The sequence below is a fragment of the Alosa sapidissima genome, chromosome 20 (assembly GCF_018492685.1).
Source record: "Alosa sapidissima isolate fAloSap1 chromosome 20, fAloSap1.pri, whole genome shotgun sequence".
NCBI lineage: Eukaryota > Metazoa > Chordata > Actinopteri > Clupeiformes > Clupeidae > Alosa > Alosa sapidissima.
Genome location: NC_055976.1, coordinates 22,475,740 through 22,487,556, shown reverse-complemented (window position 1 = coordinate 22,487,556; position 11,817 = coordinate 22,475,740). Strand labels below are relative to the sequence as shown.

Genomic DNA, 11,817 nt, shown 5'->3' with positions numbered 1-11,817 from the left:
AATGATGTGTGGAGTTAATTTAGGTGAATTAATTACTCATCATAGTCTGTGCAACTTATACTTTTTAAAAGTGTTTGCATGGTCAGCATGGTCTTTCACACTGATCATAGTTCCTATATCATCCATTTGTCTTCGTATGTATTCTGCCACCATGTCTGGGTTAACACTCAGCACCATGTGTTTTAACACACAGGTTTGGAGAAGGAGAAAAAGACAGAGATGTGTGTCTATAATGCGTTTTGTTTTACATCGCTGTTTTTTATGCAACTCAATTCCATGACTTACACATCCATCCTAACTGAATACAACACAGCAACAACAACTATGCATTTAGAAAAAACGTTGGAGACAAATAGCCTACTTTTGACCAGCCTGATGGCTCCAAATGTTTATCTGGGTGGTATCAGAGATTCAGTGATCACTCTTATTCTGGAACAAAGTTGCAATGGGGCCAATGTACAAGGACAGTCTGAGGACTACTGCACTGGACTAATACCTGTATCTCCAGTGTGGAACAGAACAAAGCTTATGACCAGGTCCTTATTAATCTACTATCTTGACAGGAGCAATCAAGTGTCATAAAAGTTCTATTTAGGGCCCGAGCACTTGAGGTGCAGGTTGTGGCCATATTATTCTGTAAAGATTATTATCAGTATTAGGGCCAGTACACAGGCGGTGTAACAAATGATGTTGTACTACTACAAATTACTCATTGAAATGTCACTCAACAACCGTAGGATGACATCAGAAAAATGTGCAGTAGTCTATTTTTTCCAGAGCTGTATTTGTGGTCTAGGGACTCCATAGCGCCCCCTTATGAGTTATGACAATGAGTGTTGTGATTGGCATAGAGTTTCCCCATTTTATAGTATGTTGGTCTCAAGGGGCCATGTCAACCCATCCCATAACCACTCGTTTGATGTAGTGCCTCTTAGTTAAAAATGAAAAAGCAAAAATGAGGTGTTGTAATCGCAGGTATCTCTGGCTGAGAGGGTCAAAACTACACAAAATTGTTGGTGTAGGATCATTCTGACACCCTCTGAATGCATGCCAAGTTGCCAAGTGCATGCCACATGTTTATGTGGAATTCCGTTCATGGGGGGCCATACAATAAATTAATTGATGTGTACATTTTAGTGACAACTGGCCTGTAAATGGCCGGACACAGTTTTCTGTGAATATCTCGAGAACCATAGGGCCTAGGATGACAACGTTTTTGTATGTTGTATGCCTCCAGGGGCCATGCCAACCCATCCCATATCCACTCATTTGATGTATAGCACCAGCTAGTTAAAAATGAAAAAGCAAAAAACGAGGCATTGTAATCACACACACACACACACACTCACACACATAATTTTTAATAACACACACCTGCAGCTTCCTGCACACTCGCTGTTCCATTGTGTGTTTTCCAAATGCTAAGAAGAAGCCTTGCCTCATCTTTGTAGGATTTGACTCGGCAGGGCTCGTTCTACCAAGCACGAATCATTGACTTTGAGAAACAGTTTCTGTCATAACTAACACACACTCACGCTCACACTCACTGCTGGCTTTGGGTGTTGGCATTTCTGAGAAAAACCAACACAAAATCTCATATGCAGGTTTATTCATGTATAACCTACGGCGATTTCCAGGTCCCATGTCAGTAAAAGTTTTCATGCAGGCAGGGTGTGGCATATGGATGGGGTAATGCCCTGCATGTCTGTCTGTTCTACCAAGCACGAAACCTTGACTTTAAAAAACAGCCATTGTTTCTGTCATAACTAACACACACACACACAATCACACCAAGGGTGCCGTCACTTGTCTGAAAGTAGTATTGCCAATTTTTTTGCCAAATCTTTTGTCTTTCTGCGCTGGAAATGTACTATGATTGTGAAGACAAATACTATATTGACATACATAGGCCTACCCAAAAGGGCCTATGTTTTTACTTAAAAATACAACTTTCTAAATGTTGCCCCAATATCTGGACTTATTTTTCTATAGCAATTTGAAATATACAGGAGAGATGTTAAATTCCTTCACACAGCGGCCAATCTACAACCAAGCCTATTTACAGTCAAAACCAAAATCACTAACAAAAACATCACCAACAGAACAGCCTTCAAGTGCATTTCACTGGGGTTATCAAGCAGGCTCCTTCCTTCATAGGTGTTTCATTGAATTAGGCCCACAACACTTCCAGAAGGCTCAGCAGTGGTGTCTGGTGTCCCAGACTCACCCCTCCACACTCATGATGGGTCCTCTACCAACAAATCAACGAACAAAACCAGACAACACAAAATCATCAACAAAACAACCTCTGTGCGCAACAAATAGGCTTCACTGCTTATGCCCCGTTGATGCCTAATCGCCCAGAGAAAAGAATCAAACCAGGAACAAACAACATCACCACCAGAACAGCCATCAAGAGCATGTCACTCAACCAACAACAACTGACAACGAACCAGCCAACACACAATCACCAACAAAGCAGTTTCTGTGCGCAACAAATAGGCTTCGCTAGCAAGTGTTTATAAGCAATGCATATATTTTTGTTCATATCATTATAGTTAGTATACACACAGGCACAGTAAAGGGGAATAACACACATAAACACTACACAGATAGACACACACACAAACACACAGACACTGGCACACAGAAATAAACACATAGGGACATAAAAGCACACACAAACGCAAAGGCACACATACAAACATGCACACACACACTCAAACATGCACACACAGACACACACACACACACACTCAAGCATGCACACACACACAAACGTGCACACACAGACTCAAGCACGCACACACTCAAACAAGCACACACACACAAACGTGCACACACAGACTCAAGCATGCACACACACACAAATATGCACACACAGACTCAAACATGCACACACACACAGACGTGCACACACAGACTCAAACATGCACACACAGACTCAAGCATGCACACACACACAAACGTGCACAAACAGACTCAAGCATGCACACACAGACTCAAGCATGCACACACAGAATCAAGCATGCACACACACACAAACGTGCACACACAGACTCAAACATGCACACAGACTCAAATGTGCACACAGACTCAAATGTGTACACACAGACTCAAGCGCACACACACAATCTGCACCAGTTAAAAATTGAACACACCAATATGATTTTCTTCAGTTTGGCTATATTTGACATTGTTTGTCAAAACTGAAGATCAAAACTATGAAGTAACATTTATGTAGTAAGCAAAAAAAGTTTTTGAGAACTTGTTGGCTGACTTTCTAAATGAAATGCCCTCCAGGTGACGGTCACATGAAGATGGTTATCAAGTCAATATACGTAAAGGTGGCTACATCTTAAAGAATCTTAAACATAAGCTTACCTTTTTGTGTTTAGGCCTATGTAAGTTTTGATGTTCTCAGTATTGTTCTACACTGTAGGAAATAATTAAAACTAAATGTACCATAAATAAAAATATGACCGCCGCTCAGTCATGCACATTCTCTCCGCAAAAATAAATCACGCTTGTCAATTTGTCTCCATCTCCTACTCCGTCCCCTACTCTTGCAACTTTTGAGTATGTAAATGAGTGTGTTCATATGTGCGTTTGCTTTTGTGTATATGTGTGCTTCTGTGTGTGTGTATGTGTGTGTGTGTTCGCTTGTGAGTGTGGGTAATGGGGTGTGTGTGTGTGTGTGTATGTATGTCTGCCTGCCTGCATGTGTGTGTGTTTTTGTGTGTATGCGTGTGTGTGTTCGCTTGTGAGTGTGTGTGTGGGGGTAATGGGGTGTGTGTGTTTATGTGTGTGTGTTTACGTGTGTGTGTGTGTGCCTGCATGTGTGAGTTTTTATGTGTGTGTGTGTGTGTGTGTGTGTGTGTGTGGGTGGGTGGGGAGCGGGTGTTTATATGTGTGTGTATGTGTGTGTGCGTGTGTGTGCGTGTTTGTGTTTATGTGTGTGTGTGTGTGCGTGCGAGTCTATGCGTGCGTGCATGCCTGTGTGTGTATGCGTACATGTGTACTGTGTGTGTATGTGTGTGCGTATGTTTTTATGTGTGTGTGTTTGTGTATTTATGTGTGTGTCTGTGTCTGTGCTTGTGTGTGTGTCTGTGCATTTATGTGTGTGTGTGTGTGTGCCTGCATGTGTGTGCATGTATCTTTATGTGTGTGTGTGTGCATGTATCTTTATGTGTGTGTGTGTGTGTGTGTGTGTGTGTGCCTGCATGTGTGTGCATGTATCTTTATGTGTGTGTGTGTGTGTGTGTGTGTGTGTGTGTGTATGTGTGTGTGTGTGTGTGTGTGCCTGCATGTGTGTGCATGTATCTTTATGTGCGTGTTTACGTGTGTTCATGAGAGAGTATGTGCGTGCGTAGTGTACAGTCACTATTATGTACACATATATTAATGTATTGATACGGAATTCCACGAAACTTGGCAAACTTGGAAACTTGCATTCAGAGGGTGTCATACACTTCCATCCTACACTTCAAATTGTGTGCAGTTTTGAACATGTCAGCCAAAGATACCTGTGAAGCCTAATTTTTGCTTTTAACTACGCTGTTGACTGAGCTGACTGGTTCTGATTATTGGTCTGGTCATATAAGCTTGAAGAAGATGATGCCAATTTGATACATTACCTGATCTGTAAAAGCCTGCAAAAACACAGCATAGGTGTGTTAGTTAATTATGCATGATGATCACAAATTCCTATTGACACATTCAGGAAACCTAGGTTATTATCTGCATACGCGAACAGTCTGTTGCAGCGCCACCACCAGGAAACTGGAAAGTAGGGCTTTCGATGTCAAAAACTTAGACAAATGTGACCAACACATCGTTTGTGAGTGCATTGTTGGATAATGTGATGTCACGCTCACTGCTATATTTTAACATGGTCAATGAGCTCCATCTAGTGGATACAGTTGGTAATACTTGAGTATTAGGATGCGGTGCAGTTCACACAACCCATACTACACGTTTATGTCGAAAACATTAGGACTGACCAAGGACTGTAAATAAAAGTATAGTCATTGGGATGTACCTGTTCAAAATAATTTGGGAAAATTCTCTGTGTGCATAACTTTAGCAAAACAGCAAACTTCTCATTCAATCTGATTTTGTACAAAATGCTGGTTCCATACTTGCTCTCCTAAAAACATGTTTGGATGATCAAAACAGACTGTCGTGAATGACCATCCATGACAGCTGTTACAGTAAATTGGGATGATTCAGATGGATACATTACTGTCACCCATCCTATTTTCCTACTGTATGCACAAGCATGACTTTTGTGTGACCAAATTAGTAAAATGCATAATATGTGATGCGATCTGGGAAAACCCTTCACATGGTGCAGTTTTACCACCTTATGATTCTGATACCATCCTGGCAACATGCAAGATTCTGGGAGGATGGTATCCAGGATTTTGCTAGGGTACAGTGTCCAGAATGTTGCCAAGATGGTATCAGAATCTTAAGTGAAGTTAAATCTTAAGAGAAATTTCACCATAGAGTTGAAACGGAGCAAAAATCAAGGATTTTTGAGCGCACCATGTAAAGGTTTTTCCCAGATAGCATCACATATATGTTTTCATGTTATGGCTCTGGGAGGGCATTTGAGCAGCAGTAGCAGCAACACTGTATGAATCTGTGTTATCTGCATTTATTAGTATGTGTATAACCACCACATGGACACAGAAACAGATACTGCAGTACTCTGCTGAACATTATAGGCACAGACAAAGCATTTCATATGGAGTAACCCCAGTCTTTATTGAAGTGCTGAAGTCTCCCACACAGGCTTTAACAAAGAAATAAACAAATAATTTAGACATAGTCTTGGAATACCTATACAGCTGAATGGAATAGAAGCAGTGGGAGGAAGAGAGAGAGAGAGAGAGAGAGAGAGAGAGAGAGAGAGAACTGCAGCAACTTTATGCTGGTGTTAAACATAAAATAAAATGCATGATAATCCTGTTCTACAAAACATCATACAGTAATCAAAATAAAACTAACAAGTGTGAAAAAAAGAAACAGAAGTGTGTAACCTGGTCTATGTCCCCCCTCATTCACACAAATACTCTCTTGTTGTAAAAAACCTCAGAAAGCCATGCAAAAGAGATGCCACTTACTGACATGGCAAAGTAGTTTCTATTCAGCACGACATCCCAACGGTACTCAGACTGAAGCATTTACTTATCTAAGTGTTTGTGAATATGAGTTCACAGAGCCCACCCCAACCCTTTACACCCGACAGTAAAAATCACAGAATAAAAACATCTTCCTATCCAGCAGTGACCACCAGGTTTCATTGTCTTGACGGAACAAAAGCGACTTTGGAGTAAAATACAATGATCCGACCATGCAGAAGGGCAAATTTTCTCTTTTTTACTCTTGTGATCAACTTCCGTGGCAGCTTCTCTTGCAGATGTTTTTAATGAACATGGCACACACTTTGGTCCATGGAAGTATTTATTGAATATTAAATGTTGTTGGCCTTGTCCTAATGTAATTTCAGGGTGAACTGCATTGATGGCGAATACTTTTCTCAGCGCTCAGGATCTTTACAGGAAGTAGTCGGGGGTGCGACGAGTCACGTGCGGCTCCCCTCTCCGAGGAGCAGGATCAAACTGCAGGCTGAGAAGACAAACAAAAGCAAAAATTACAATTAAAACTTAAAGCAAGGACAATGTCTGTGTTGTGCCTGAAGTTATTACAATGTTTTTAAGACTTTATACATATCATTATTTATTTTCAAATCTTAAACAGCTTGGCCCACTCCTGAATCAAGGCACAGTGCCTGAGAAGCAGCTCTACTGATACATTATAACTGAAAATAATTCAGATGAATCACTGAGCTGCTACATTTGTAAAATGTGTGTTTTGTTCTTACTTTTGTTCGACCGAACATGCTAGAAAGGGGGTGAGAGGGTGAACTTACAAGGAATACTTAAGTGTGTCGTCCAGTTCCATGATAGCTGCCTGATTACCACAACGGTAACAATAATTTGGTGCGCTGAAAATCGTCACCACATTTCGTTCATGGCACCAGTTATAGCCCTAGAGAAGGGAAAAAGAGAGAGGGACAGTGAGAGAGAGAGAGAGAGAGAGAGAGAGAGATTATTAGAACAATAGTCCTGTAACTCTGCTCCTGGTGATTGTATGTTCATCACCCTCCCACCGGTTCAAGCCCACTACTCACCTCCATGACCAGCTGGTGAGCCCTCGAGACCAGAGTCAGGCAGTTGGCATGGTTGAAAGTCTCCGAGATGTCCTGCCCAAACGTGTAGCCGGCACCACGGGGTGAAATTCCCCAGCCTCCGCGGTCATCTGGATCTGACCACAGCAGGTCACACATGGGACCCTAGATCAATGAACAGAGTTATCAAGATGGTGGAAAAAACTGAGTTTGAGAAAGAGGAAGAATCCCCCCCACATCCACACTCAGTCACACACACACACCTCAAACAGTCCTCATGACACATACTCAGTCGTTGTGCCCCCCCCCCATATGCTATCTCATGTGGCATACTATACGCTACCTCATGTGGCACCTCCTGAATGCGGTCGAGAGCTCTGATATGGTCCAGTGTGTCAATGGAGGGAGACAGTCCTCCGTGGAGGCAAAAAATCTACATCAACAGCATAGAGCGAGAGAGAGAGAGAGAGAGAGAGAGAGAGAGAGAGAGAGAGATTTAACGCTGAGGCTGGATTCACTCCTGGATTTTGTTTAACAGCGACCCAGATAGCTTTCCCATGCTTCTGGACCCAGATAGCGTTCCCATGCTTTTGGAAGGTTACAAGCATATCTGATTTTTTTCTTATTAGGCTACATATTGAACTACATATTGGATCACAGTAATACATCAGTTTGTGAATTCACACATCCCCATGTTTAACTTCACAAAATATATGCATGCAACACATATGAATGCACATGAACAATCCTATAGTTGAATATGAACACAGACCTAGTTTAGTGGAAAACCCAAGTAGTAAATAAACAAACACTCACCAATAATTAACCCCTCTTAGTATAGATTACTTATTAGTGTTTCCCATACATTGGACTAAATTGTGCTTAAATCTGGTTAGCATCATAACCATGCTGCGCTAATTTGTTAAAAACTGTTGCATTCAAGTTAATTCTGCAAACCTACCACCACAAATAGAATACAATTATGTGGGAAACACTGCTTATACATGCATATTTTTCAAACATCACACAGACAGCCATTCAACAAGTCATTAATAACTTTGAGATGTTCATAAGTTCAGTCTGAGGCTTACCTGTGTGTCGACCAACGCGGTGAGAGGCAGGTAATCAAACAGGTCTGTGAAGTATTTCCAAACATTCGCGTTTCCGTACTTTCTCAAGCACTCGTCGTAGAAACCATACACCTGTGTGATCTGTCTGCTCTCATGATTCCCCCGAAGGATGGTAATTCTCTCTGGGTAGCGCACCTGATAAAAATAAATAAATAATAATAATAATAATAATAATAATAATAATGCATTATTAATGTGAAACCTTAAAGACAAAGAGTGGTCAAGCCACTGCATATTTGGAGGTGATTTCCACACAAGTCTCCCGTTGTTTAAGATCCTTTCATCACTATAGCAACAAGTCAAAACCACTAAAACAGCCCGTGTGCAAAACAAAAAGGGGGACAATTTATAATAATATGTGGAAAGAATCTTTTTCTGACTCTTTCTCTTTTCCTCATGCTGCAGTGTAGAGGGCCAGCGTCGGCTGAAGTCTTAGTGTTAGTTTTGGTTATGTGTTGCTCAGCCTGCATCCCTAAAAATAGACTGGGACACATTTCCAAGCATCCACTGGAAACATCTGGAACTATGCTTTTGACAAAAATATTGAACCCAGGAGAACTGAGGCGCGATCAAACAGAATTCTTTTCAGCCATATATAGCAGGCCATTGGCTCTGTAAAGGTTAGAATACATACCGACTGAGCAACAGTCATCATACACGAGCTGTTTTGAACTGCACGGTATGTTAATCTGGGATTATTCAAATTCCACCACACACAAATGTCCCCCTCTAGGTAAAGACTAAACAGTATCTAATGCAAATCTAATGTCACCACTAAACATGGCAAGCTTTTTTGAGGTGGGGAAGTTAGGTCAAACAAGCTGGAACCTACACCCAGGAATGCAATAAGACCAGACCCAAACTTAGGTGAATACCTTTACTGTGAAACAGCCTCCAGGTCAGAGAGCCACTGAATGTGCAACAACATATGTCTGAACTCTATGGAGGCACACAAAGGATTACAGGGGAACAAAATCACTGAGAGCCAGCCAAGTTTCACCTTGAGAGAAACAAGTAATGTCACTGTCTCCACGGAGTAGTAGCCTCTGTCCACATAGTCGCCCATGAACAGGTAGTTGGTGTCGGGCGACTTCCCTCCAATCTTGAACAACTCCATAAGGTCGTGGAACTGGCCATGGACGTCGCCGCAGACAGTGACGGGGCATCGTACCTCCTGTACATTGGACTCCTTTGTTAAAATCTCCTTAGCCTGTAAAACAAGGGGAGGAAGAATGTCGTGATGCCGCATTAGTGGGTTACCGGGTCAGCTCATTAATGCACACTTGTTACAAAAAATTCTCCAGCAGAACTGCTGACGCCCAGGGAACACTGCCAGTAAAGGGAGCACCTCACACCATTGATACATTCATAAAATATTACTAGGCCTAATTATTTTTCCACTTTTTCACCGAATAGTTGAGACACTACTTTGTCTAAGTGGGAAGTAATAAGAAATGTATTTAGAATTAAAAATAACAGCATATCTCAAATGGTACATGTCCAATATAAGCAATAAAAAAACAAAATGATGGTGGATGAAATGATAGTTTTGTGGATTTTAAGACTGGAGAGGCCTGTGCATAGATTTTACAATGCAAAATATGCTATTCTTTTGCAGTCCAGCGGGGTCGCACTGACTGCGCACATGAAATTATTTAAGTTGCCGCGTTATATCATATTTGTCCTAGTGTAGCCTACAATACAGTCCATCTTTATCTTAGATATAGGTCTTTGACCTCTTTCTGACTGTCGTGACACCAAAATAGTCTAGACAATTGATTAAATATGCGATTCTCGGCACCAGTCGTCGGACGAGCTGCGCATTCAACAGAACTGACTGTAACACTTTACAAACAACGTTACATTGTTTCATGAACGCAACAGTTATTAAAAACTATGCATCTAAACACTAGGGTTTCGTAAAATTGGGTAACGTTGTGCTGGTCAGCAGCGGTTGCTAGCTGAACTTCCCAGTCAACAACCAATGGCTACATTCATGGCGGTGCTGACAGCCAATAATAATAGCAGTCGGTCACCGCCATCTTCGGATAGCCTACAAGCCCCTGGAAATAAGGTTGACGACAGGAGCTTGCAGGCGAAATGAGAAACGGGTTGAACTAGATTAGTGACCAACAGATTAAAATATGCGTAGTGACACTATCAGAAAATGCTTAAATTCTCACCTTTTCACACAGCATTTTGACCTGGTTTTCGGACAGCTGCTTGCACTCGTTCAGTTGTTCGATCCATTGATCCAGTTCTTTCGTGAATGTCTTCTCGTCCATGATGAGAAGTTCAACTGTACAGTAGGTTGCAGTTAACGCGAACGACCACGAGCTTAGTAGCCTAAATTATTGAAATGACTAGTAGTCTAAATTACCTCACGTCATGCGTTTGCTAGTAGTCATTACGCGAGAATGAGTCCATCCAAATTAGTCCCACACATTTACCTTGCAATTGTCAAATGAAGCGTCATTTGTTTTATCTTCCGAAAACACGGTGGTAACTCAAATATCCGAGAGTACGAATGAACAGTATTGATTTTGGATTGGCTAAAATGCACTAAGCCCTCAACCCAGACTCGTTTCCTTGCACACCAAAATCCGACCCGGCTATGTACAGTAGCTAGCGGTGTGGAATGTGTGATCAGGGAGGTTGACGTCATCTGTTCTGCATCACTGTCCAGAAACGCTACTTTAGTGCCACCTAGCGCATACAATTAAGCAATTTGTATCTGACAAGGTGTTGTCCACAGATATCAGCCTGTGCTGATGGATAACATGTCATGTTGCACTGTGTGACAACCCAAAGCGTTTTCCTATGCATTTATCTATACATATTCATAACACAGCACACCCTGGCTTTTTATTGGGGGCCAAGCAGCGAAGCTGCGAGGCAACCCATAGTGATTCTACGTATTCTTATTATTATTATAACGAAACGCTAATTTGCCATTGAACCATACAGTAAAAAGTTGGGATATTCGGCACATTGATTCGGTACAGTCATATCTTTAATTTATCAAAGTTTCAAGTCTGCACTTGAAGTGCTCTAGCGCCACCAACGTTTCCATTTTTGTATTGCATCTATGCACTTAACGTTTGAACCGTACACCACATTTTGAACATTAAAGGAGAATTCCGGTGTGATATTGACCTAAAGTGTATTGAAACATGATACCGAGTGTGAACGTATGTCTCATAGCCCATCTCGGCTTGTCCCCTGCACTCCAAAATCTGGCGCTAGTTAGCCGATGCTACCAACAGCTTTTTCAATAGTGGTGCTTCGGCATCGGGCTAGCCATGCAAATAAATCACTGTTTTACACCCATTTACGAGGCTCAATGTATCTCCACACTTCATTGGTAGACTTCTGAGGGCCCTGACATTTAAAACGAGACATTGAGAACTTTGAAAAAGCACTGGTAGTTTACTTACAAGACGATTTATACAGACAGTATCTTCACGAAGTTTAGCGTTTGCAGCCATC

At 41.6% G+C, this 11,817-nt stretch overlaps 1 protein-coding gene across 1 annotated transcript; it reads right to left on the bottom strand.

The window, feature by feature from the left end:
- Positions 1–5,746: 5,746 nt before the first annotated feature.
- LOC121694111 (serine/threonine-protein phosphatase 2A catalytic subunit beta isoform-like) lies at positions 5,747–10,979 on the bottom strand. The gene is made up of 7 exons (XM_042074069.1): positions 10,512–10,979; positions 9,329–9,538; positions 8,290–8,463; positions 7,542–7,631; positions 7,202–7,363; positions 6,941–7,059; positions 5,747–6,636 (listed from the first exon to the last, which is right to left on the bottom strand). Exons 1-7 carry the CDS (start codon positions 10,611–10,613, stop codon positions 6,564–6,566), a joined length of 930 nt encoding a protein of 309 aa, XP_041930003.1. The 5' UTR covers positions 10,614–10,979; the 3' UTR covers positions 5,747–6,563.
- Between the last annotated feature and the right edge of the window lie 838 nt (positions 10,980–11,817).